The sequence below is a fragment of the Anabas testudineus genome, chromosome 16 (assembly GCF_900324465.2).
Source record: "Anabas testudineus chromosome 16, fAnaTes1.2, whole genome shotgun sequence".
NCBI lineage: Eukaryota > Metazoa > Chordata > Actinopteri > Anabantiformes > Anabantidae > Anabas > Anabas testudineus.
This window is the reverse complement of record NC_046625.1, coordinates 3,848,039-3,874,940: the sequence shown is the minus strand read 5'-3', so window position 1 is coordinate 3,874,940 and position 26,902 is coordinate 3,848,039. Positions and strand designations below refer to the sequence as shown.

The 26,902-nt window shown below is 39.0% G+C and overlaps 2 protein-coding genes across 2 annotated transcripts; both read left to right on the top strand.

Annotated features, from left to right (window-relative positions):
• Nucleotides 1–15,775: 15,775 nt before the first annotated feature.
• Nucleotides 15,776–22,048, top strand: tmem106ba (transmembrane protein 106Ba). Its single transcript, XM_026373343.1, has 8 exons — nucleotides 15,776–15,870; nucleotides 17,842–18,052; nucleotides 18,622–18,685; nucleotides 18,830–18,989; nucleotides 19,188–19,328; nucleotides 19,673–19,722; nucleotides 19,805–19,858; nucleotides 20,554–22,048. The coding sequence occupies exons 2-8, from the start codon at nucleotides 17,854–17,856 to the stop codon at nucleotides 20,672–20,674; spliced, it is 789 nt and encodes a 262-aa protein (XP_026229128.1). The 5' UTR covers nucleotides 15,776–15,870; nucleotides 17,842–17,853; the 3' UTR covers nucleotides 20,675–22,048.
• A 2,524-nt stretch (nucleotides 22,049–24,572) lies between these two features.
• Nucleotides 24,573–26,831, top strand: LOC113170341 (von Willebrand factor D and EGF domains). The gene is made up of 5 exons (XM_026372406.1): nucleotides 24,573–24,941; nucleotides 25,354–25,449; nucleotides 25,883–25,987; nucleotides 26,250–26,342; nucleotides 26,561–26,831. The coding sequence occupies exons 1-5, from the start codon at nucleotides 24,728–24,730 to the stop codon at nucleotides 26,671–26,673; spliced, it is 621 nt and encodes a 206-aa protein (XP_026228191.1). The 5' UTR covers nucleotides 24,573–24,727; the 3' UTR covers nucleotides 26,674–26,831.
• The last annotated feature ends 71 nt before the right edge of the window (nucleotides 26,832–26,902 follow it).

The following is a 26,902-nucleotide window of genomic DNA, read 5'->3' as shown; positions in this document are numbered from 1 at the left end:
GCAGGCCCAGGATTCCCTTGAAACTAGGTCTCGAGAGGGTGACTCACGCGGTGGAGAGGGGACGTGATGATTCAACAGCACTTCGAGTTCTCAAGTCAAAACATACCCATACACTGGTGCCTTATAGAATTGACCGTGCTCCAGTATATGGGCATGAATGCACCTCTTGTGACACAATGAGATCAGTGTGCTTTCACCCAGAACAATGGAGAATAAAGCTCTGGGATGTGTTCAGAAACATCCCCATGACTGTTGTAAACTTAGTTTGTTTGAGCTGATTTACTTTGCACTGTGATAAGATGCTGAGGTGAAGCAATACAAACTAAATAATGAAAGACAATAACTAAAAGTCTATGAGAGTTTCTATCACGAACCACCTCTGGCAGTGTGTTTCACACCACCACTGTATTGCGCCCTTCATAAAACTTGCTGTAATATGATTAACAGCAGAACGAGTCTGTCTCTCTTGGCAAGTTTATACAAATAATTATTTTATGGCAGATGCAATAAAAACAATATTTGCTTTGTTTAGTCAAGATTTAATTAGTTGGTGAATCTACTGGTTTTGTACAAGATCAGCAGATGTATTTAGGATTTAGAAGCTGTTATGTTCTTGATATTAGTGATGATCACACTTCTAAAAGCCGATACTTTGCTGTGCGTGCATTTAGGTACCATTCTTTGGCACAGCCATTTGGATGCTAACAGTGTTTTGATAATTGATCACATTGGAAGTTGCATTCAGACAGGTGGGGTTGTTTTGTTAGGAGGGGTTTGATTCACGTTGAACATAATGTGATGATAACCGTGAAGAATGTATGTAATTTGTGTTTTTGTGTTTACGGTGTTAGTTTATCATGTCTCATCTGCTTGTTACGGTTTATTATTGTTTTTTAAACAAGCCTGCCTCCATACATTTTGTTCCTGTGTCACTAAACATAGTTTCTATTAGCAAAAAGCTAATTTGGGAAGTTTAGGTAGGGTTAAACTTAGACTGCAGTTTTATTTAATAAAACACTAAAAACTTTCACTAATAGTTGAAAAACTGAGTGTTTACTGCAAAATCGAATAATTAGGCAGAAAAAAACTGGATGTTGTCGATCAGAATGAAAAAAATCAGTTGTCTGTGTTTATTATCAACATATCTGTGACGTGCCGTGTACTGTGTATTAATAGCAAACACATCTTCCTTACTGTATTTATACAAAACAGAATCTGGTTACAATTACCATCCACAGAAAACGTATTTGTGATTGCAGTTTATTTGTATAAGAAGATCATTTTTGGAGACTGAGTTGGTTGAAAAAGCTCTTTTTTTCTGTCTTGTTTAGAGCTGTAGGCAAAATGTGTTTGATGTCTGTCACACTAACTGAAAAGATGGTTGGTAAAATGTGTTTTCTTGGAGAAGTGAACATTATTATTAGGATGAATACCATGTAGAACATTATTTGGCATGTAGGCTTTAATTTTCATACTGCATACAAAGATGCACCATTACGAGGGAGGGACAATAACATCCCTGCAGATAATGCCCCAGCAGGAGGATCCTGGACAATAGCAAATTCTCCTACAGGTGGGGCTTAGAAAATACGACATAAACAGCAGCAGTAATGGAAAATGATTGCAGCAGTTACAGAAGAGTTGTGTTCAAGCTCTAAACAACACATATAAAGCACAGTCACACAGCCAGCGTAGCAAAGTGTACCGATGCTGAAGCCACTTGAGGCATTGTGTTTTTTCTCTGGTAAGATAAGATTGTGAGATCTGAAATGTGCCTACATCCAACGCTGTAAGTCAACGTATTACTCACCAAAAGGTTATTTAACAGGTAAAAAAGATCAGATCTCAGATTCAAACAGAGACAGTTCTGCAACAATTAATTTCAAAAACCTACAGTACTGATTTTAAGCTTTGCTGGAAGACATTCAGGTGTCTGGGGCTCAGTTGACAAAATCTGATCCTGACTGATCAGCAAAAGAAATATGGACAGATGGAAGGATAGTACTAGGTTTGCTTTATAAAGCTCTTTCTTAGGATTTATGGTAAATTCAGAACCGTAAATCCAAACATTAAAAGCAGAGTTCGAATCAGAAAACCTGAACATCACTGCTAGCAACACAAACGAATGTGGACATGAAAAAGAAGGCTCAAGGCTTCAGTTATCAGAAATCCCACATTGCAACACAAATATTAAAGGGTTTGTTTACATTTACAGTTTATCTACAGTCACAGTAAATCTTCTAGTGCCTTCCAGTAACAGGAAAGAGATTTTGAGCCTAAAGAATTGAAGTTACACACACCAGTGGCACACCAAATGAATCTAATACTGCAGTGCTTCATTCTGCAGCAGGAGGAGGGAGGAAAGCTACGTTTGATTCGTTGACCACAATGTTATGGAATTGATTAAATGCTGCATTCTGTGAAATGGTCCCCATACATCTTTGCTCAGACAAAGCTGCTGTAGTGATTGCCTGGGGTAAAAGTAAGCACAAAGTCACTGGGGACAGTTTCACAGTGAAGTACTGTATCTCACATTAAGATTAGCACATACTGCAGTGTTATCCAGCAAGCCGGAGATGATTCAGCACAGCTGGGCTCAGTAATATTTGCAAGCAAAGCATAATTGTGTGTGCTGAGAGGACCAAAGATGAAGAATTGGCCACTTAAGCTGAAGTAACGAGCACCTGTAACTTAAAAGAAGGTGATACTGTTTTTAACTTTATTTTTCTGATCTTCAGGGTCAAAGTCATGCTTCAGAGTCCCAGTGAGTAAAAATACAACTCTACACCTTGGTTTCTAACAATGGTATTCAACATTTGTAAGAAGGTCCACCTGCTTTTTACCTTTTGTACCTGCTCTAGGTCTGGTAATGACTCAAAACATCCAGGACAGAACAAACTTAAACATAAACATAAGTATGATCCATCTCAGCTCATCAGCTATCCATATTTAGTTCACTCATGCTGGGATTTGATGCCAAACTCTGCTAGCCTCATCAAAGTAATCCAATAAATTCAAGTAATCCATCTCAAGTATGTGAGCTGTAATCCATCCTAAGGAATCTTTAGGGAAGCACAAGGTGGGTAGTGGCTTAATGAGATCAACTCTGAGAAGTCGCAGATCTCAGATCTTGTCATGCCAACAGGGAGAAGAAGTACAGAAATGTCCAATCATTTAACTGAAAGCCAAGCGGTAAGATAAATATTTGCAGAGTTCAAATAGATACACAGAAATCATAATCTGCTGTAATATGCATGCACAGTGAGCTTGATGATGTGAGTTCTCTGACTGCAGCATGTACGCATGCTGTGGCAGCTAATGTCTATTCAGCCTTCCATCTGTCACTGTCATTCTCTTTCTCACAAACCCCCACACACTCTTTTCTGATCCTACTTAGGGAGGAACCCAGACCAGTGTGAGTGTTTCACCTTTCACCTCAAATGTAGCTCAGTGTAACAGATTAAATTCTGAGATAAGGGGCTTTCAGACACAATGCCACAATGCAGAAGGAAGCCCATTATTTTCATTGGCTTGCACCACACCACGGAGGTTTTCACTGAGACTAGCGAAGCACATGTGCAACTCAGCAAGGTCACTGGTTCACTGAGGTCCTTAGTGTACAGCGGCATGTTGCAAGGCACGGATAGCAATTAGCTAATTAGCTTAACAGCTAATATTGCATAATTTGAGTTACGTGTTAGGTTATGTTTATATGTTATATGACACACCTTCAAAGACCTACACATCACCATTGTATTTTCACAGAAAGCCTATCACAACAGAGTGATGTAGTCTCACTCGACATGTTATAAACTTCACATTTTTGCCCCGAACCCAATAGCAGCAGCACAAACCACTTTGTAAATGAAAGCCCCCGAATTTCTGAGAGAAGTTAAGGTGTGTGCATTGTATACACCTGAAAGGGCTTTGGATCAAAGTCCTTTCAAGCACAAGATTACACTTCTGTAAAGCGGAGAATCAGGCCCCAGCAAAGAGTTCCTCTTTCACACATGTAGCACACAGCGGTAGTTTGACCGTGTCAGAGGAGTTCTCACTTGGGGAAATACCAGTTTATTTTCATGAGGGGTGGTCATACGTTATGTATTTACAGTCTGCATCCTGAGGGGAAAAGCATGATACAAAACCAAATATTAAAATAAATATTATAAGAAAAATAAGAAAAATTTCCCAAACCTTCTTATGTTCCGGAGCAGAACAACTGTAGCACCCACTCGCTCTCCTCCGTGATTCCTTCAGAGAATTATCTTCTGTGCATTACATTACTCAGACTTTGTAGTAAGGATGGTAGTATAATAATAATACATACAGTACAACTCCTGAGGGTCTAGAGAAGTTCAGTTTCTCAGTGCATGTCTGAAAACATTTTATGATTCATCTTCTGGGGACTATGATCCAGTAGTTGTTAACCTATTTCAGTGTTGACCAAAATGGTGGACTGTGACACAGAAGTTGATTAATTAGTGCATATAAACATAAAGGCACACTGATGGCACACAGTTACTAACTAATCCACATACTAACATAGTTTTGACTATGAAGAAATAAAGAATGTCACAATTCCAACAGAGGAAGCAGGGGACTCTGAGCTGTAGTCTTGGTGATACAAAATGATGGGTCCAGAAGGAGAAACAAGAATGATGACACAAAATAACAACTAAAAGGTCAATTAAGAGAAAACAGGAACAACAAAAGGTGTGGTGTAAACCAGAAAAGTAACAACAAAACATCACTGCCAAATGGGCAGGCAAAAACCCCAGGTCCAATATCCCGGGGCTGATCAGAGTGTCAGAGTTTGAGGTCCAGAGATACGTGAGGTGATCAAAAAGGGTTAGTCCAGTAGAGAGCAAAGGTCAGAAAAACACGAAGTAAGGCAAGGGCAAGAAACAAGAAGAAACAAACAAGGTCAAAAACACAACATAACACACTGAGCAAGATACTAGGCTGGGCAGCGTAGCTGGAAAGGAGTAAAGACTGTCTGTCCATCTGGCAGAGGAACAATGAACTGAGTGGGAATAAGTAGGGACAGGGAGAACACAGGTGAACAACATTCAAGGTGATTAGTGAAGTTTGAAACATAAACACATTGAAGAACAGGAAGGTAACCAAAATAAAAGCACTGGACAGGAAAAGGCGTGAGGATCATGAAAAAGAATCAGAAAACTATAATATAATTCCTGATATGTAGGCTAATCTCCACAAATGCTGCATCCTACAATTCCCATAATGCAACAATACCATGTTTTCATTAGACCCTCCCATGTCAGCTTCACCATGTAAAACAGTGGAGATCGATTTTTACATTTTTTCTGCATGTTACCAGTAGTAACTCAACATCTACAACGCATTAATGATATGATATTAAGATGGATCTTTAACATATATTTTTTGTAGCAGCTCTACAAAAGATAGGTGGCATTATTTTCTGTTGTTTAATTGATAATTCATGTGTTTAGCTAATCCGTTCTTTAAAATCATAATTTACTTGGGTTAAACGAGTTTTTACTAAGGAGAAATACCAAAGAGAAATTGGTAACAATAAACCAACTGTCCACAGTTAATGTGTTAAGAGAACTCCAAGCCCAACCTGACATAATCTGACAGTGTTACCAGGTGTTAATTCCTCTGACTTGACAAAGCTTCCTCCAGAATCTGGCACAGAAGCTGTGTATTACTCTCACGGATTGGTGAACTGACCTTTCAGTTTCATGTTCACATTGGGAAGATGTTTAGGTGCAGCTTCACAAAATGTAGTGACAGGCAGCTATTGCATGGTTGTATGACAGATCCTCTCAATTCTAATGTCTCACTCACATTTCTCAAAGTGATTTAAATATTAATCACTGCTGTCATATTGCGATGTATTAAACATCATAATGTTTCCTCCATCTCATGTTTCATACAGTATATTATGTACATACACTGGAGACTCATGCATACTATTTATAGTCACGTCTTGAGAACAGTATGTAGTATTTGGTGAAGTAAAGTTGAAAACACTTACAGTACAAAATCACTTTTGAGTGTGTTGTAGATGGTCTGTATGGGCCCAATGCAAATGAAGGCGTTACTTATGGTTGCAAATGTGCAAAAAGCTATAAAGACTATTTAAAGGATACTATGAATTTGCACCTTGGACCTTTAGAGTCATGAAAACATTAAGGGTTTCTAGCCACCTAGCCACTGCCAGTCGACCTCATCTAGTGCTCACCAGTCAAAGCCAATTAGTTTGATGACACACAGACACACGATCCATTAGCAGCACAAGGTTTTCTGGAAAAAAGGCTGGCTCTTTATTTAGCTCGCCATTGATTAAATGTAGCGTTGCACTCAGACTTGACTTTCACTCTTCAGTATGAGATTCAGCAATTTAATGAATTGATGAACATCCTTTATTAATATGTAAACATTTGTATTAATACCTCAGTGAACAATGATGCATGTTAATGCAATCATTGATCTGGAGACATTTACTAAAGCTACGTTTTGTAAACCAAGCATATTAATATGTGTGGAATTACTAAAATATATAAACACGAGACAGACCAGTTTAAAGCATGTATACATTGACACCAGATCTCTGGTTAACGTTCATTTACTCATTTTCCTGTCACTCAGCAGTCATAGTCTTTAAAAATAGTACATACTTACATCCCAGACTGATACTAATCATAGGAGATGCCCATGAGTACAAATATAATATGTACATATTGCAGAATGTGTAACATAATCACGGAAACAAGTGATTCAGGCACGAAGTGACAATAGCAGAGATGCCATTCGCTATAAGTCTGTGTATCATCAGAATGATTCTGAAGTTATTTATGTTATGTTTTAACGCACTGGGGCTTTAAGGGCCATCTACACAATGATCATTTGTAACATGTCTAATAAAACTAAAACTTTTCAACAAGTATAGTCGAATGTGACACAAAGGTTGGACATGAAAGACTAAGATTAAAAAAAAATACAACAGTGAAGCAATAAAGTAAAGGAGAAACAAGAAGGTGGGGAAAAACACGTCAATAGAAAACGATTTCTGTGAAGAGTAAACCAGTTTGTTATAGATTGGATAGCTGAGATGTGTGTGTTGTGTGCACAACATGAGAAAATACAAAGAACAAATAATAATTTAATAATAATAAAAAACAAAAACAACATTTAGCCAGATTTTAACCCTGATGTCTAGATGTTCTAGATCAACAAATCTGTAAAATCTTCACTGCAATCAAAACAAAGATGCTAAGTGCAGCTCGAGACAAATCTCAGGTTCTTCTCAAAAGGGAAAAGGGACATTAGGCTGCAAATTTACCTTTTAACATAAAATTAAATAAAGCTAAATGTTCTACAATTACAATTAGTTAGAAACGTCATGAGGTAAAAGAGGTAAAAGAAAAAAAAGATGTAATAATGTTTAAATGTGTATCGTGGCTTCATGCACCTGCACTGTTATGTTTGTTAAGTCTTAAAAATATATTAATAAGTTTGAACCCTCACTTCCTTTGGTCACCTCTGCACACACAGAGATAAAAATTTAATTTTGAAGAGAAACTTGTTTGTGACCTAAACAAAATTGTCCACGAACCAGATATGGGTCAGTGTCATTATCAGGAGCAACCAAAAAGCAGAACGAGGTCAGATAGGGCCACTGAAAAAAAAATAAATGCATTGACCCACATGCCAAATCTCTGCATCCACTTCATGCCATGTCAGAATCAAACCTACTGTGAATTACATACAAAACAGAGTGGCTGTGGAAGAGAGGTTACATGCCAGCATGGGATAAAGGTTGCTGCTACAACCTTACAGCTACCTGGGATTTGTGTAGAACTGTTGTGTGCAAGAAGTGCAGCAGTAATGATCCGTTCTTGTTCTTTTATTGTATTTTATTAAAGGGATTTTAATTTCTGACACTAGTCTTGGTACAATTCAGTTCACGTTACAGCAGAAAAAGAAAATCATCCTAATGTTGCCGATAACATTATTGGCACAATCTGACCTAAATAGATAGTTTGACAACCTCCAAATGAAACTAATGTAATTAGACAGGAGAAGTCCTGAGGGCACATTTTACATTTGAGACAATATTTGTGACTTTAGAAAGTTAACACACAACACAAATTTAGATTTGACTGAGGCAGGAAGTCAGGAAATGATCATTTGTATTATTGTTGGGGTGGATTATTACTATTTTATCATAATTAAAACAATTATATATTTATTATATATATATATATATATATATATATATATATATATATATACATATATATATTTATACGGAATATGGTGCTTTATGAGATCACCTAGATAACGTCATTGAGAAATTATATTATTCTGGGCTTTTACAGTACTTTTACTGCATAGATGCGGAGGTCTGAAAGGTTTTGCCCCCTTTTACAGTGATAAACGAGCAATTCAGTTATTCATGCATTCCTGAGTCAAACTCGTTCATTACATTAATCACAGCAGTGAGGAGCTATACAGTGTCTAGTAGTCGCACCGATCTTACTGCTGCAGCCCTGTTGTTGAAGACGTCTGTATGAACAGCCCACAGACGGCCATTTTTCCTCTCACTGCTACCATAGCAACCAGCTCACAAAAAGCAGCCTGACCTGATGTTAATATGATTTGACAGCCAAGAATGTGTATGTATGCATGTGTGTGTGTGTGTGTGTGTGTGTGTGTGTGTGTGTGTGTGGGTGTGTGTGGGTGGGTGGGTGTTTTACTAGGAGTATATACTTTTCTTCTGTGCACATGTTCTCGACTGTAGTCTATGTATTTCAGCGCGCTCTGTGTTTGTATGTAAAGCTCATTAAGTCCTCAATGTGCTGTTGCTACGCTTCTTAGCTGAGACTTAAACAAAAAATGAAAGCGGATTCAGCCTTTAGTCCCCCGCGCTCACCCACAGTGTTAAAAGGTTTGTGGATGTGTGGCACTGAAAAACATCTCTGCTTTTGTGGAAAAACCTCCTCACTGTAATTTAGGACATTTTCATCTTTTTACATTGTTTAAAGGAATGTTTTGACCTTCGTCCATCTGTGAGATTGATAAGGATGCTGATCAATAATTCACTCATACATGGTCATTCTTTACTTCTGGTTAACCACCAGTGTTACAATACATTCCAGGGGCTGTATCACAACATTAGTTTATCTCTGAGCTATCTGGCATCACTAACGCCAACTTTTGTGATTCTGTATATTTATCTGCATGCAAAAAAGTTTTAATCTGACATTGTTCAATCTCATTGTGCATATTCTGACAACAGGCAGCAGAAGAGAGTCAGGAAACACACCTTTGTCAAAACACTTCCAACAGAAGTAGATCCTTAGGGGGGTTACCACACAAGCTAGACCAGGCAGCTAAAGTCCGTGTTTACTTTTTGACTGACTCAAGGACAAATCATTTCTCTGAACTTTGAGAACAAGAGCCAGAAAAATAATTTATCGTTTCCCTTCCACTGACGATATAAACCCTATGTTTTCCAATCTATTAATCAACTTGTTTGGAACAATTATCCAGCTGCTGCAGCACATTAGCAGTAGAAACATACTTATTATTACATGTACAGTATTTGATTTTCAGTCTTACTATTACCTGATCTTAGTTTTCATCCTCCAAACTGATAGCATAACAATACGCCCTATCTCTCTATTCTACATGCAATCCTCTGTGCACCCCTTTATAAATCTGGTTAAGTGTACAAATGACCATGAAATCAGGTTTCTCCAGCAAAACTGAAGCTGTGTTATTTGAGCTTTTATAATCCCTTATCTGTACGAATAGAAACTGGGTTTCCTTTTTATCTGGTGTGTTTTTCTAATCAGGTTGCAGCAAATACATGTCAGACAATAATAAGGTTACATATAATGCACTATATGTTGGACAGACAGTCCACCGGGGCTTCTTCTGAACTATAGCCACTGTCTTCCAGTATACAGCTCTTATGCCCCAAGAACTAAGATGTGTTTAAGTCAAGGTCGAGCAAACATGCCTGACAAGCACTCAGCCAGTCCTGCATCAATGCTGTGTCCATTTTTGCCTCAGTCCTGCACCATGATCAAGCTGCAATTTGGTAAATTAAAAGGTGATCAAGGAGATTAGAGTTACTGCAGACTGTCACGTTCCATTTCCTATGCTAACATCAAAATAGCCCCTCAGACAGAATAAAGAGCCTTTTTATTAAATGCTGCCAGTGGCCACAGGAAACAACAACAACAGCATTTTAAGATGAGAAACTCTTACAGTACATCCATTATCTCTTGTTTATTCTGCACATATGATTGCTGCACACAAAAAATGTCACATTTATTTTGCAATTTAGGTACAATTGCTTTCCATCTGAATTGTGTTAAAACATCTGTGAAGCTGTTACCACTACTATGTGATAATCTACACCATATGACATGCATATGGTATTTTGTCAACTTTTAAAGTGCTAATTTGCAAGATTTTGTTAAAACCAAAATGGAAGCATGAAGATTTTGTTTGAAATGTATTTTTGTTCAAAACTAAAAACACTATATAACAATATTTAACTGTCAATTAATGACACACAGCAAACAGATGCAATAATTATAATAATTGATTAAATTTGGTTAAATTAAATTTGGGCAGAAAGCTTTGTCAAGGCATCTGTCTCCCACCTTTGCCAGTGTTTGTGCTAACTACATGGCATCCTAATTTCCCATCATCTCGATTTGAATACTACTAATGGCAGGTGGATAATGAAGATCTCAGACAGTTACTAGCTCCACTGTGGGTATTATTCAGTGACCGATGAACTTTCTTGTGAGCCATATATTCAGCAAGTAGTTTTAGAACATGGTTCAAACTTCAGCTGCTCATTATGAATTTCTCCATGGCCATAATGTTCAGTTTTAAGGGTAATTAAAGCCTTTCCCATATCTTCCAGTGGTAGGTGCAGCTTCCTGCGTGCCAAAGCAAGATTAATACAATGTACTCCAGATGATTGCCTTGGTAAGTGACCTTGACCTGAATGGGAACCCAATTAAACCACCAGTCTGCACACCGTGGACAATTTAAGGAGACAATGTGCACCACTGACAGGTACCGAGTTCCTGACTAGAGCATTATCTAGCAAACATGACAATATATGAGTTGAATTACCGGGATACTTCCTCCGTCTTCGCCTTTCTTATCTATTATCTAACCCTCATTGTAAATCCTTCTGATATTTTTTGCTGCATTCCAACCACATTGCTCTCTCTATCTCTCATTCTCTATTTTTTTAAAGTAGAGCATAAGATTGGATTCCAGCAGGAGTTAATCAGAAATTCTGCATGGTGTTCAAAGATGACATGCTTTATAAGCGTGGTGGAAAATAACCATGGGTCTCCAGAGAAAATGCTGGCAAATTTTGACAGAAGCTGGTACGTGCATCAACGAGCCACGCTGGCAGGCGCCCAACCATTATGTGATACAATTTCTGATTCTAAAAATTCCAAACCTTGAAAGTCAGTTTTACTGGGCTTTGCTTATGCTATATTATTTATTATATTACAATATAGTCTTCAAAATGTCAACCCCAGACCTGCAGCTAATCTCAAACCTGAGCCAGGATATTCTCCTTCAGCGGATGCGTCTGTGCCAGAGTTAGACAGATGTGAACATCGCTGGCTGAGTGGGTCAGAGTTGAATCACAGGGTCAACTGCACGGGACAACAACCAAAGAATACTGTACACTGCCCGGGTAGAGTAGATATGCTTGGAATTATTTAACAACACTCCCTGCTGGGGTCTATTCAGTCTCTAAAGTGTCACAACACTGCCAGTCATAAGTGTTGGTTGGTCCCATTTCTGTGAAGCCTTTCTGCTGTGTCTAATACTGCCTGTTTTTTCCTCATGTGTCATAATAGAGAAACTAATCAAGGAAATGAAAGGACAAATGATCTCATTTTGAAAAGTCTAAATTGCTTATTTTTTAAGTCAAAAGAAAGGCATTTATTCCATCAGATGATACAAAATCCCAAAACAAGAGCAAATACATCTACAGTGCAATGCTGAAAGAAACTGAAAGCACCACGCGTCGGTCTAAATGAAGTCTTAGTTTTCAGATTAGCTCTGTAAACACTTCTTCACATGTGCACACAGCCAATGTGCTCTACTGCTATTTGTCGTCAAATTCCTCAAAACTAAAAAAACTGGAAACCTGCTTATACAGATTTATGCTTGTTACATTCACTTAACACACAACAAATATCACTGAATTGCAATCTGGGGATTAAATTTGTTCAACATATTTAGCAGAATCAAACACTACATGCAGCCACATGGACGTGTTCTTTTTTTTATCCCTTTCTCAACGCTTGCTCCTTCTTGTTTGGTGAGTCCTGTGCAAAATAAATCCTTGTGTTGGGTCAAACCATGGGGAATCCCTGTTAAATTTTGCTCAACATGCTATTTCTCCATGCTGCAGTTTTTTAATGTGATCTCTATAGGGTGTGTAGCATTCCTACTGAGAATCCATTTCAAAACAGCAAGATATTGTGTTGAATAATCCCACTTTATGATAATTACTGGGATGATTCCACTCTGGCTGTATATTTGAACCCAGACAAATACCCATGATGAATGCTATCTGTGCTGCCACCAGCCCAAACACACAGATTCTTCTCATGTATAATTATTATTATTATTACTGTTACTATTTTATGAGATCATAAAATGCTGTAAACTAGTTTCATCCCTCTTAACCACAGTTTATACAATCAATTAACACTAAGTGCATTGCATTCATTTAAGGCGCTTTTTTATACTGTGTTTAAGAGCTGAGTTATTGCTGTTTATTTTCATTGTCACTGCTCAGTTTATCAGCCTTCCAGCAGCCAATGATGGGGACAGATAGGTGTACACCTCTCATTAAAACAAACAGGCGAGACGTTATATGCTATCACATGTTTGATCGTGCCTAATAACTGAAGCGGACGGCTATAAACTGCTGTAATCTACCATAAGATGCTTGTCAGTTAAGAATTTTGTTGTAGCTTCTCTTGTGGGAAAACAGTGACAGAGCTTGCAAGAGTAGAAATCCAGTGAATCACCACTTTATCGACTGATTTTTCTTTTTAGGTTAAGAACAATTTGACACTGCACATCAAATCATCAAATACAACAAACTCGGAATATCCTCTACTTCACCTCTGCAATGTGGAGTTGTTACACATTCCCTGTGAAGCCGTGCTTCTGGTTTGAAGTGCTGACACCTGAAGTAGGCTGACGTGTCCTCACCACTCGCTCTCTCTTATCGGGGACACACAGGCAGCTTCCTCCCTCTGCAGACTGGACCAGGGCTGCCACTTTTAACCTACCTCCTCAGACTAGTGTTGAGGTGTTTTCATATGCCTCACGGTGATTCAAAATGAATTAGTCCCCTCTGTGTACTACATCACTGTACTGGTACAGAGCTGCAGGGACAGGAGAGGTTTCTGAGATTAGGGAAGACACACTACTGCATGAATAAACAGTGCAGGAAGCTAACCTGTCTGCCCACTGGCAAGCATTAAGTTTATAACAAGCATGGTGACGGCACATTTTCTTCTCAGGTTAGATCGTTTGGCAGATGGTGATATCAAATCTTCTCGACATAACGCCTGAAAATACAGAGCCAGTTTTCTCTCAAGCAAACGGCAGCGTGGTTTCTTAGGAGATTGTGATGCAAACTAACTGCAAGAAACATTCACAAGACACAGGGTTTTATGTTTCTTCAGGCGGAGGAATATTGACATGTGAAAGCCATGAGCTAACCATGCTTGGAAAGTAGATGGAATGACAGCAAAGCACACTGTGCACTGATGCACAATTTCATTTTTTCAAGAGTTTGTAGCAGGAGTTCAAAATGCACAGTTTGGCTAAAAGATCAGGAAATAAAAATCTACATTTAAACCTGACCAAGATAACAAAAACCAAAACGATCCTATCACAGACTACACACTGCACTGATGGCCTCCTTTAGATGCAACTACAGCTCTGAACAATGGCTGGTTTTGTGCCAGAATGCCAAGTGCGTTGACAAATCCACCACCACATAGCTGGTGGTAATTTCCAACCCAGTTAATAATAGAAGAGGAAGTATTCTGACCCCAAACTCTCGTATCAGCAGCAGCAGATCTGCACTCTAACTCTTTTGTTTTGGAGGATACATATTCGGGTCCCCCTGGTTCAACACTATGTTTCCGCTGCTTGTTGCTGCACATGTAATTATTGTGAGGAAGCTGATGCTTCATAAAACATTTAGAAAATACTGTGAATGTACATCATTAAAAACATTTCTCAAAAGGAGCAAATCCGTGTTTAAGGGGATTCGGGGCCACTGCTAATGCTGATTTCTGTCATTTAGAACTGGCATTATGACAACACACTGATGATGCCAAGTAGGTCATTGTTAGAGCCAACCTGTGTCAAATAGCATTTGCTATTTGTTTTTTAGCACATTTTTAATGTGACTATCAGATGGTTGATGCACACAGCACTGTCCAATCACTAAAATGTCACAGGGTTGTTCAATCGCACCAAAGTGTAAAACACTGAAACTCTGTACTGTCCAAAATGAGACCCAACTGGTACTCAAAACAAACACTAATTGATTTTTGTAAATATCAACTTCACCCAGGTCCGTTTTCACCACAGGTTATTATTTTCATTAGCCATTTTGTGTAGTGTACTTCTCCCTTGGCTTTCCAGGTCATGCATTATTCAGAGTGGCTGTTCTGAACTCATGGTGAGATTAAAGTGATTAAATAAATCTATTATCACTATAATTTGATGTTTGCTCACAAGAATTAATGAACATGTTGTTGTTGACAAGAGGATTCACCTGGCTCGATGCTGCCGAGTCATGTTTCACACATGGCAGCACACTGCCATCATCAGGCCCATCCAAACACTGCAAGTACCAATGTGCAATCTCTCCAGTTGTTCTAAGGAGTTTGAAGACTGTACTCTACTGGAATGAAATATGAAGCTTTAATTAAAGGCTTAGTTTCATTAACAAGTAAACTACCATTCAAAAGTTTGGACACGCACAGACATTTAAATTAAATTTAAATTGAATGAGTGTCTCCTGAAATTAGATTTGGGTGTTTATATTTATTATGAGGAATCTTCATGCATGTGGACTTCAGTTTTCTGTGATGGAGGTTTCACAGAGCACCATGTGTTTTCAGTAGCTTAATTTAATAAGGAGGTGAATTCTAGCTGGTTAAGAGTCACACTGGTGGTGCTTGTGCCAAAAAAAAAAAAAAGAAGGCATGTTTGTGTCATCTGACAAGATTTTTCCAGGAACTGCAGCTGTCCTACATCCAGGGTGTCATTTGGATCATATGCAAAGTTTCCAAACTCTGGCTGTGGGAGGGCAGAGCTAATTCAGGACTCCAAGATTACAGAGGAAATCTTGGCCTCGGTTCTCTAAAACTGGAATTGCTAAATTATAACTACTACAGGACAATGGTCCTATGGACTTTGAGTGCTGTATGTCTGTAGTAGTGAAGAATAGTCCGCTGATATTGTATCTATATACTAAGAAAGGGTTGAATGTAACTAGTACCAGTTTCTTACATGCTGCAGTGTGCACAGATACACCAGGCTACAACCAGTGCAGCCTCCATCTAAACCAGATGGAGGAAATGATGTGAAGACAGTGTTTGCTGCAGACCTGCTGTGTTGGATGCACTAGTTCGAGCTCAGTGTGGCTTTTAGCAGCTGCTCCGGTGGAAACTGTCCAATCAGAGGATCCGGGGGCGGTTCTGTCGCCTCCATTGCTTCTTGCTCCGCGAACCATAACAAACAGCGACGAGACAACGGATGGAAAACTAGTGAGAGACGACACAGGTAAGACAGGAGGAAGCCCCAAAACCACTTGTGGCTCCGTTGTTGCGTGCGGAGTGTTTTATTCTAACAGTTTATTCTAATAGTTCTGTTTATGTGTGGACGCGGCGCAGGCGCCTTTTACCGAGCAGCTGCTGATTCGAGCGATGTGTAAATGAAATATGACGTTAACGTGTGGACACGAAGCAGGATTTAGTCCGATATCTTTAAATAATAATGTAAGTTCACACATGTGGCTTTTACTGGTGGGAACGGAGCCGCTGTGCGCGTTTTGCTGCGGCCTGGACGTCGTGTCCTCGCCTCAGCTGAGCAGCATGGCGGCCTGGCCTGCGCCTCCACTGCGCCTCCACGGTGCCATCTCTGCAGGCCGGTGTTTGTTATGGTGCTGTGCTGTCTGCAGACATCACCAGCTGCTGCACAGGCCTGCAGCTCATGGAGGAGAAAGTAACGTTACAGGAAACTCTGTGGCCTGTATCTGTGTGGAAATTAGCCCTAAATATGTCCGACTATTCATCCAGGTTAAAAATACATGTAGTATATTTAAATAAACCATTGGATTGTGTTCAGTACCTGGTCTTAAACATTCAGCCATGTGACCCAGGGCCAAACCAAAGCTGAAATCCAATCAGTTAAACAAGATTGAAGGTGTGGGTTAAAGCTAGGGTGACTCATAAAGAAACACTTAAATTATGTAGAGGAAGCATAATAATTTACTGAGGTGAACCATCTCTATCATATAGTCAACTCATCAGAGACAGAAAATAAAGACACTTAAAATATATTCTGGGACAACCTGGCCAAACCAAGGACACCTAGAACTGCCAGCACTGAAGTTAATGGACGAGCAGCACCTGAGCCACTTGTTGATAAAATTATGGCTGAACAATGAACAGTTTTCATATTGATATCACAGTTTAACAGAACAGTTTAGAAACAGTAAAACATCCCTCTGTGCACGTACTGCAGCCAGACTGCAATAGCTGAGCTGTATGGAGGAGGAAAAATGCAGGAAAAACAGAAGTAAATTGTAAATTAAATCAGATTATTGTTTCTAAAAGTCCAGTTTATCTTCCCTTAGCTTTATAAAGCTAAAGGACAGGGGCTAAAGGACAAGTGGGAACACGGACTAACTGGGTTAAAACAGGCCAATAGTAACCGAGGCATAAAGGAATCACTAGTGCTCGTTAATATTTTTCTTTTTGGGTCTACCTTGTGTAAAATTAGATGAAGACTAGGTCATATTTTATGAACACCAGTCAACCAGGTTATTGTAAACAGCTCACATACTTTTTCTTAAAGGTACCTACAAATAATAGTTTCAAAGTACTCCATTACTATATTTAACATAAGAATGTAAGTAAAAGAAAAGTACCTGTAGTATTAGAATGTAAAGTACTGACTATATATTGTATTGTATTTCAGATCATTAGTTGTCTGAATAAAACCCTCACTATTAAAATGTCAAAACACCAAAATAATGCAATAAAAAGAAAAAAACAGCCTAAACTCCTGAGTAACAAGGCAGCAGCCTTAGTGAATATTCCAAATAATATAGTGTTAGAGTATAATCTTACAAGAAGTTGAGTAACACTGATCATTTTTACTTTAAAGGCATAATAACAAAACTCTAAATTCATACATGTTGGTAATAAAATAATGCTGATAGGCTAGAGACTCTAAACAAAGGCCACAGGCTGATTTCTTATTTGACTAAGTGTCGTTATACTGGAAAATATTTCCTGGAATTGGCACATACTAATAGTTGTGTGGGTAGTCGGCGTGCCCTGCTTCACCCTAAAGCAGCAGTGGGTAATTCTGGTCCTTGAGGGCTACGGCCCTGCCTTTTTTTTCAACTATCCCTCCCCTTCCCACATCTGATTACCTGCCTCAGGTGTGTTCAGTCATTCAGAAGCTGAAAGCGGCCCTAACGAATGTGGCAGTTCCTGATTATGTTATATTTTGTGTTGTATACAGACAGCTGCAGCTATGGGCAAGTCCCAGTCACACTTGGCCAAGCACAAAGACGAGAGTCAGGAAGCGCTGACGAATGCGGGTGAGTACAGAGACGGTCAGACAGAAGAGGATGGAAAGACTGGAGACGTATCCCAGTTCCCCTATGTGGAATTTACCGGACGTGACAGTGTAACATGCCCCACGTGTCAGGGCACCGGCAGAATCCCACGAGGTAAAACATCCCACAGATTAATTGTCAGTATATCATATATTGGTTTTAGATGAATAGTTCAGGAGCCAGAAGACTAAGTTGCATCATCAGGACTGTGTGTGGAAAAACAACCAACCACACAAGGATCTACACATTTTGATGCAAATGCTGCTAAACTCTGGTGCAGGTGGAATCACCTTCTGGTCATACAGACTTTAAACCAGGAAAAAATACAACTACAGAAATCAGTTGTGTGCAACAAACCGTGTTATTCCCATGTTGACAGGAAAATTGTTTGTATAGACTAATGGTTTCAACCTGGGTGTGAGCAAGTTTATAGTTAATACACAGGTGACTCTAAACTAAAGCGTGAGGTAATGTTGAGCCACTCTGACTCACTCTGCCCACAGATCCTGTAATACTGTATAATTTTGGGAAAGCACGCACAAATAAGATAACACAACATGTGTTATCCCTCTCTGAGTTAAGGATTAACTAAGCACTGATAAACATTCATGTTCACTCAAGGAACATAATCATTACTCCACCAGTGAAATGACTTTCCTTTCTATTTTTTAACCAATCACCAGGTCAAGAGAATCAGCTCGTGGCCCTGATTCCATACAGTGATCAAAGGCTCAGGCCAAGCAGGACGTAAGTCAGCTCCCAGAGCTCTTTTTATAGATTAACTGTTTAAGCTGTCTGTATGATGAAAGTAAGTGAATGCACAGTAGCATGACAGACTTTGAACTCATCAGCTAGTTTCACGGCCTCACTTCTCTTTTCCCTCTTGTGCAGAAAGCTATATGTCACAATATCAGTTGCCCTTTGCCTGCTGCTGTGTGGCCTGGCTGTTTTCTTCCTATTCCCCCGCTCCATTGATGTCTCCTATGTGGGAGTGAAGTCTGCCTACGTCTCCTATGACCAGGACAAACGGATCGTTTATCTCAACATCACAGTAAGATTATGTAGATTGAGGCAAAACGGCAATAAGAGTGAATTAGGATCAGAAATAGGCTCACGAGGGTGATGTGTCAGGTGGCTACAGACAAATCCAGATTTACAGAATGTTGCTATATAGTAAATTCAACAAGTTAATATTGGTGTTTTTTCCCATCGAGCACAGTTTCACACCTTTTTATCCTTTTCCACCCAGAGCACTCTGAACATCACCAATAATAACTACTACACAATATCTGTGACCAACATCACAGCACAAGTGCAGTTCTCCAAGACGGTGATAGGAAAAGCCAAGTTCAGCAACAGCACAGTGATCAGACCACTGGACGAACAGCAGGTAGGCCGAAATACTTCTTGAACTACACATACGCAAAAATGCTCAGAATCTGCATAGAGTTCATTGTTGTTCCACCCACACAACGAACCCAACTCAGACTTCTCATCATGTGACTGCACAAAATAATATCAGTTATATTCCTGCACAGTCCGACTTCAAAAAAAATGCTTAAGCTCCATTAAAGCCTTGTTGCCTTGTGACATTACAAATCTTGGCACCACTGACTAAACAGAATTTAGGAAAAACCCAAAGTACACCAGGTTTTGTCTTAATTAGAAGAAATGTTTAATATGTCAATGTATGACATAGATCATTCCCTGAATGCTTTGTTTTTATTTTTTCAGATTGACTACACTGTTCCCACCGTCATTGCTGACGAGATGAGTTACATGTTGTAAGTATTTTCCTAGAAATCCTAAAAATACCCAGTTTACAGTTTAAACTTTACATAATCTTAAGTCCATTGTTTCTTACAGTGACTACTGTACCTTACCAACAATTAAAGTTCACAACATAGTGGTCATGATGCAGTAAGTAAGACTTTTATTTTGTTTTTTACATTCAATGTTTTAAAGTCTTTACACTGATCTTTATTAACTGTGATTCTTACCCTCCAACTTATCATGAGACATGAAGCATCAACATCTCTCCTCCACACTTATAACATAATTTGATCCACAGATACTGAAGAACCAAGTAGCAGCTTGTTAGCCAAGCACCATTAGACTAAATTTAAATGGAAATGGATTTAAAAAGCTGCAAATATCATAATATCTTAAAGCTTTCTGTTGTCATCAAGCAGTTTTCCATGTCCACCTAAAGACTACTTGTAAATGCAAGTTGCAGGCTCCTTTTCTGTAGATCAACTAATAACCTAATTAACTAATCTTTGACTCTCTAACACAAATAAATAAAAATGTACCTTTATGTATTACTACGTACAGCACACAACTGGTAAACATCGCGGTTAATGAAAATGTCTTGTCATGTAGTGAAGGAAGTCTAACAGGAAGTCTAACAGAGCTTACTGACATCGGCCAAGATAACAACTATCTGGGGATCTGTTCGTTTAGTTCTGACCAATCACTCCTACCCAGAGAAATATTTTTAATTACTGTAAATAAAATATAAACTGGTAGATTCTTTACAGCCTGATTCTCCAAACTGCAGCATCAACTCGCCTTCTGTCTCCTTGGCTCATCTTGGCTCTGTGCTTATTTTTCAGGGTGACCGTGACAACCTCGTACTTCGGCCACGCAGAGCAGGTCTCCCAGGAGATGTACCAGTACGTGGATTGTGGAGGAAACACCACCTCCTTGCATGGGCATGTGCAGGTCTACCAATAAGGCAAGAAAAGAGGCCACGCACCAGATACTGCTCTGACTGGGGTTGGCTGGGCTGGTTTGCACATATGAAATATTTGCTCAGCGACAGGGAAATGATGGACAACGACACTCCATTTATTAATCAGTCACAGAGGCTCATCCATTCTTAGATTCCCGACCACTTTACTCCTTTACAGCTCAGATGTGGTGTTTAGAGTGAATATTTTTCAATAAAACATTAAACTGATGGTTTGGCTGATGAAAGCAGACAAACTTACCTGCTATAGCCAGAATTTTGTGGTATTAGCCTCGAGAGCTGTAGTCATTTCTCACCCTGGTGCCAACAAAATACAGAGATATAGTTTAATATTCAGATGACTGAAAAGCATTTCCAATATGTTTACAATTAGTCTGTAATACCTAAATTACTGGAAACAATAGTTTCTGATACAACGCACTTTAGTCTAATAAAGATATTAACTATAACATATGGTTTCAGTGAGTAAGCTGCCGCTGCTAACGCCCCCTCCTATTCTATACCACTTTTAAATATTTTTAATACAAACAGAAACAAAACTTTAAAAGTTGCATATGTTTTTTTGACGCAGTGAGAACCACTGAGCAGTTCCTAACCACTTCTTTCTTCCCTGTTTTCATTCCTTCCTACCGCAGCCTTTCACGTTTTCTTTTTTCATTCTTGATATTGTATAGTGTAAAATGGATGATGTATTATCTTAACTCGTTTCTTTGTTTAGCTCAGAGTTATCTCACTTGTGTGATTTAAAAGCAATTGTTATTACAGTAAAGACAATTACATTTTATTGAATAATTAAAACAATTTTTGTCATTTGATTTTAGTTTCATAGCAAATGTGAGCACATTACAGTGGGTTATAAAATATAGGAGTGTGTAAATGTAAAGTCTGTACTTTCCTTCTGGTTTCTTCAAAACACATATCAAGAATACTGTCAGGTGTGGTAATAACTTTCCACCATTTAATGAGGTTGTCCTGTTTGTTTGCACTGCTGTGTTATTACTGATTTAATCCATTCATCTTTAACTTGTATTTACTTTGTTTAGTTTACTGCTGTTCTTGAGTTTTGAAACGACTACTAGTGTCACCTTTGTGACTTTTATCACATTTCGGATTGGCTGATGGTTATGACAGATGGGACAAAGTGTATTTAAATGCTCTGCGTTTTTTAACAGTAATGATTGTGAAATGTACAGAATGACTTGTAAAAGAACATGCTCAGAACCCATTAATCCCAATAAATAAATTATTTAAAAGATAAAAATGTTTCAAGATCCAACCTTTGACATTTGAGAACTGTGAATACCGTACTGTTGCTGCCTAACACACATTTTCATGCATGAAGCTGAAAATAAATTAATCACTGAATTTCAAAGTGTTTTCCATTTGTTGATGTGTTTGTAATATTCTCTGCACACACTAGGTGGAGCCAAATTATGGTTCTAAAAGACAGCATCATCTTCATCACCTCTGCTGAAGACCTAAAACTGTTAACTATTCAATTTAATTTACATCTGCTCACCTCTTCTGATATTTGTATAGTGCAGTGCTATCTGACAGTTTCATTATCAGAAAATGTGAGGTTTCTTTTCTTAATTGATTTTTTTGCAAATTCAAACAGAAAAGTTATTCAGTTTACTGTGAAGCAAATGTTCACATTTTAAAGGAGTTACATAAGAAGTTTATTAATTTTCCATCTATCATTTAATTGTTTCTGCTCATGATTACTGCCCCAAGATTATTCATACTTACAACAGTTAGGCCACTGAATGCAAACTTCAATAAAACCCAAACCAGTTTAAAGCCTTTAGAAGCATAAACTGATCAGCCACAACATTATCTAATTACAGTGGTGCCTGTCAAGAGGTGGAATATATTAGGTGGCTAGTGAAGAGTCAGTTGTTGACTTTAGTGCATTGAAAGCAGGACAAAATGCAAGTGTAACGTTTTCTGCACATCGACAGAGAAATGCACATAAACTAGAGGAGCTTCATCATGCAGCAAGAAAGTTATTCAAAACACACCTAACTTGATAGAGATCAGGAACAAATGGAAACACTCAACCAAAGTGAACATGCATTTCCCTCACTAAAGAAGAAACTGAAGGTTGGAACCTCCCCAAACAAGCAACAACTGAAGGAGGCTACAGTAGGGAAAGAAGCCTGGAGTCTGGAAAACAAATCAGAAGAAACAGTTTGTGACGTCAGTGAGTCACAGACTTGCACTAACAAGGGGTTTGAAAACCAAATATAAGTTGTTTTGCTTTTAATTTATATAAAACCATTTGTTCCAACACTTTTGCTCACACATTGAGCTGCTATAGATGGCATCAAATACAAGTTCAAACTATCATCTCATATCTATTGTTTGATCTTAAACCCAGATACAGTAGAACAAAAAACATGTTAACATCAGTCTAATACTTTCAAAAAGCACTGTAACATATTTTCTTTTGTCATGACTGGCTATACATTGCTCCGGCTGTGCGGTACAGCATGTCTTACCCAGCACAGATTCCTTGTTAGAGCTACAAGCACACATCTCCTGTGTATCACAGCACATTCACATCTGTTTGACTCATTAAAGCACCAGTTCACTTCCTCTCTGAGATCCAGGTCAGTGGTTTGCACCAGAGCTAGACTGGAATACATGTGGCTTTTTGTTCTTATAGTTTGTTGTTTCTCAAAACGCACATGCATTATGTTGATTTAAATGCAAAATAAAACACACTGAGTATCCTATATTTCTGCAGCAGGACGATCTGACTACTTCATTTGGTTAGTTAATGTGAACAGGTCTCTAGTCATGTCACATGAACAGCTGCAGTCTAACTTCTTTTTAATAATAAAAGTGTTAAATTTCTGAACAAATGCAAAACTTCAAGTCAACTGATTAAACCACAGAGAAGCTGGTAGAGAAGCTAGTCTCACCCACTACTGATTCAACTCTGTTATTCCCATTACAGCAGACCTTCCACTCACCCCATCCTTCATCCAGGCCCAGAACTTCCTGGCACCAGGTAAAAGGAAATGACTTTTCCACATGTGCTCTACATGGACTCCAAAACCAGTTTTTGCTTTCTGAAAATACTAAGTTAGAAAGCTCAACACAGCCCGACAGAGTCCCCTGATTGTAGCTTCACACAACATGTAAGACATCCAGCCACAGTCCATTAAATAATAATAAAACCTTTAATAAAACCCATGTTTATTTGTTTGGTTTATATGTTGTCAAATCATCTACTACAGTACATTAAACCTCTATTCTAGATATTTCCTGAACTACACTGTTTATTTTTATCCTGACATGGTGTGTGCCTTTTAAAATGTGTTCAATACATTCAGTTCTGCACACATCTCAAGAATCAGTGCAGCAAAGTGAAACTGAAAACAATAATGGTTGAAGTAAATAATGAGGTTTCAGATTTTGAATTATCTTGTAAAACACAAAGTGTCTTTAAACGCAATTAAATTAAACGTTAGCTACATGTTAGCAAGTACAAAACAACAAACAGTTCAACTTTATGAAGCTGGGTAAACTTCACATTTAAGATCAACTACATTTATTTAGTAGGAAAGTTCATCAACTGCCAAAACATTTGCTTTTTAAAGTTTTTGAATTTCAGGTGGTTTTTCAGTATTAAAATTTATTCGTTTGGCCAACAACTGCTGTTAGCTAACAGTTAGCCAAACTGCTAACATTAGCTGATTCGCTTTACTTAGCTAGCCTAGCTAGCTTCTTAGCTAAAAGCTAACGTTAACTCCAAATATGAAATAAAAGTTGTATTTTTAGTTTTGACCACCTGTAACTTCACTCCAGCTCAGCTCTTGTTTGTGTGTCTGTTTTAAACTTACCTCCCATCCACACTGCAGTGAACCAGCCCCCGCACCAGGACACTCCCCCCGGCGTGTGCAGCAGCGGGGGCGACGTGTGGAGCTCCCGGTTCTTCCAAAGCGAATTCCTCCATCATCTCCATCCACCGCACCGCCTGTCCGTGCCCGTCCTCTCCGTCCACTGTCCCGCACAGCGACCCACCCACCATGGGCTTTGCGGGTCTCGGCTCCGCGGTTCTGTGTCTTGCGTCCCTGGTCGCTTTCGTCTCCGCGGGTTCGGACGCGCCTCGCGGAGTCGCGCTCGGCTTCGTTTTCGACCCCAAAGCGAAGTGCGACCCGCCGTGCGAACACGCAGGAGTGTGCATTCGCAACAACACATGCAACTGCAACAAGGGCTACGAAGGAGAGACCTGCCAGTTTGGTGATGTTACAAACGCTTTGTTTTCATTTTAGTGCATCTGAGAGAAATAGCTAATATACCAGAAAAGTGCATTGATCCTATCAGTAAAAACCTTCACTCATGACTCAGTGCACGAAGCAGATTTAGCAAGAGCAGCACAATATACTGTATATTACTATGCATATTAAGGAAAGCATTTGAATTGCTCCATTTAAAGTTTGTTTTAATGTAACTACCTTCTCAAGACAAATAGCTCAGTGCAAATTCCTTCTGTTATCACTAATCAGAATGAAAAATCACTCTCATTAAAAATAACTTGTGCTCATCTTCCTTTTTAAAATATGCAAATCTAGGATTTAAAAAGCGTTTAATAAAAACTGTTTATTGGTGACACACATGATTTACAGACATGTATGTTCTTGTGTGACTGCAGCCATCTGTTATCCCAAATGTAAGAATGGAGGAATGTGTCTTCGCCCTGGAAAATGCAGATGTCCTCTTGGATTTGGAGGAAGATACTGTCACAAAGGTAACAGGGTTTCTTTGGAGTAAGCTGGAAATTAAATATGTGGTTGGCTCAACACAGATGAACCTGTCAGTGGCTGTGATGTAGAAGTCATAGAGTTTTATTATGTTTCATTTTTATACTTCTACACCATATGTAGCACTGTGTCCATTCCAACACAGCTGTGTCTGCACCAGACATCCTGCAGATTTCTTCTAATCTCAGACGCAAAGTAGAATAACAAAAGTTTCCCACAAAGTGCAACAGCGTGATTTATTTCAAGAATAAAACTGCAGCAGTACTTCAGCGAGCATGTAGTAAAACATATATAGTGTATGGATTTTTATATGCAACATGAGCACGCTTTATATTTTTACAATCTATGCTGCTACAAATACAGACAGGTTCATATGTCATCAAACATGTGGCTGACAGCTGTGATGTGTCTGATTTGCAGTGATGTGCGATGGAGGATGTTGGAACGGAGGGGAATGCACCGCTGTTAACGGAGTGGCCAAGTGTATCTGCCCCTCAGGCTGGACGGGCTCAAAATGCCAGGAGGGTCCGTTTCAAGTCGTATCCAATTACTTTACTAACACCAGAGGTCAAAGTCACCAAATGGAGCTGGTTTCTCAGCTGCAGCAATTCACCAGCTGCAGCCTACTAAAACATTTTAAGGCTTTTTCAGTAAACAGTCTCTGTCATTACATTAGATCACAGCTACTTCTAGAGCAGTTCTAGCTCCATTATACATGTTACTTAAAGCTAAAGCTCACATCTGCTTGCTGCTATGCTGACAATGTCTGTCCCTATGTTTTCTGTAGCGGTTTGTCCCCAAGACTGTAAGAATGGGATCTGTGTGGCTCCAGGAATCTGCAGCTGTTCAGAGGGATGGCTGGGTGGTGCCTGCCACACTGGTGAGCTCAAACTGATCCCAGAGAACTAGCACTTTCATAAAGACCAGTGCACTTTGTCCCTCTACCTCTTGTTCACATTCGGCCCCTTGTCTTTCATTTCTTCAATCCCTGTAACTCCCTATAGAAATCGGATTTATAATCTCTTCTTGTTTGTTTCCACTGATTCAAATGATGAACACCTGTTTTTTTTGTCTTGTCTATCGTTGCTTTAACTGCAGCTGTGTGCAGTCAGCCCTGCCTCAATGGAGGGAAGTGCATTTCTCCTAACAAATGTCGCTGCCGCCCCCTTTTCACCGGCCCTCGCTGTGAAGACAGGAAGAACCCTCACTAGTGTGACCCGGCTGGGGTCGAAGGTCACTGAAGCCCAATCAGGGACTTAATGCTTATGAGGACGATACATTTTGTTTAGCTGAACAAAGGTAGTTTTGATAGTCATTTTTTTTTTACTATATGATGTGATTTTCTTTTGTTTAATATTATTATTACTGTGTAAACATGCTATACTGTCATTAAATGAATAAAAGAGTGAACTGCATGTTAACATTAACATTTATTATCTT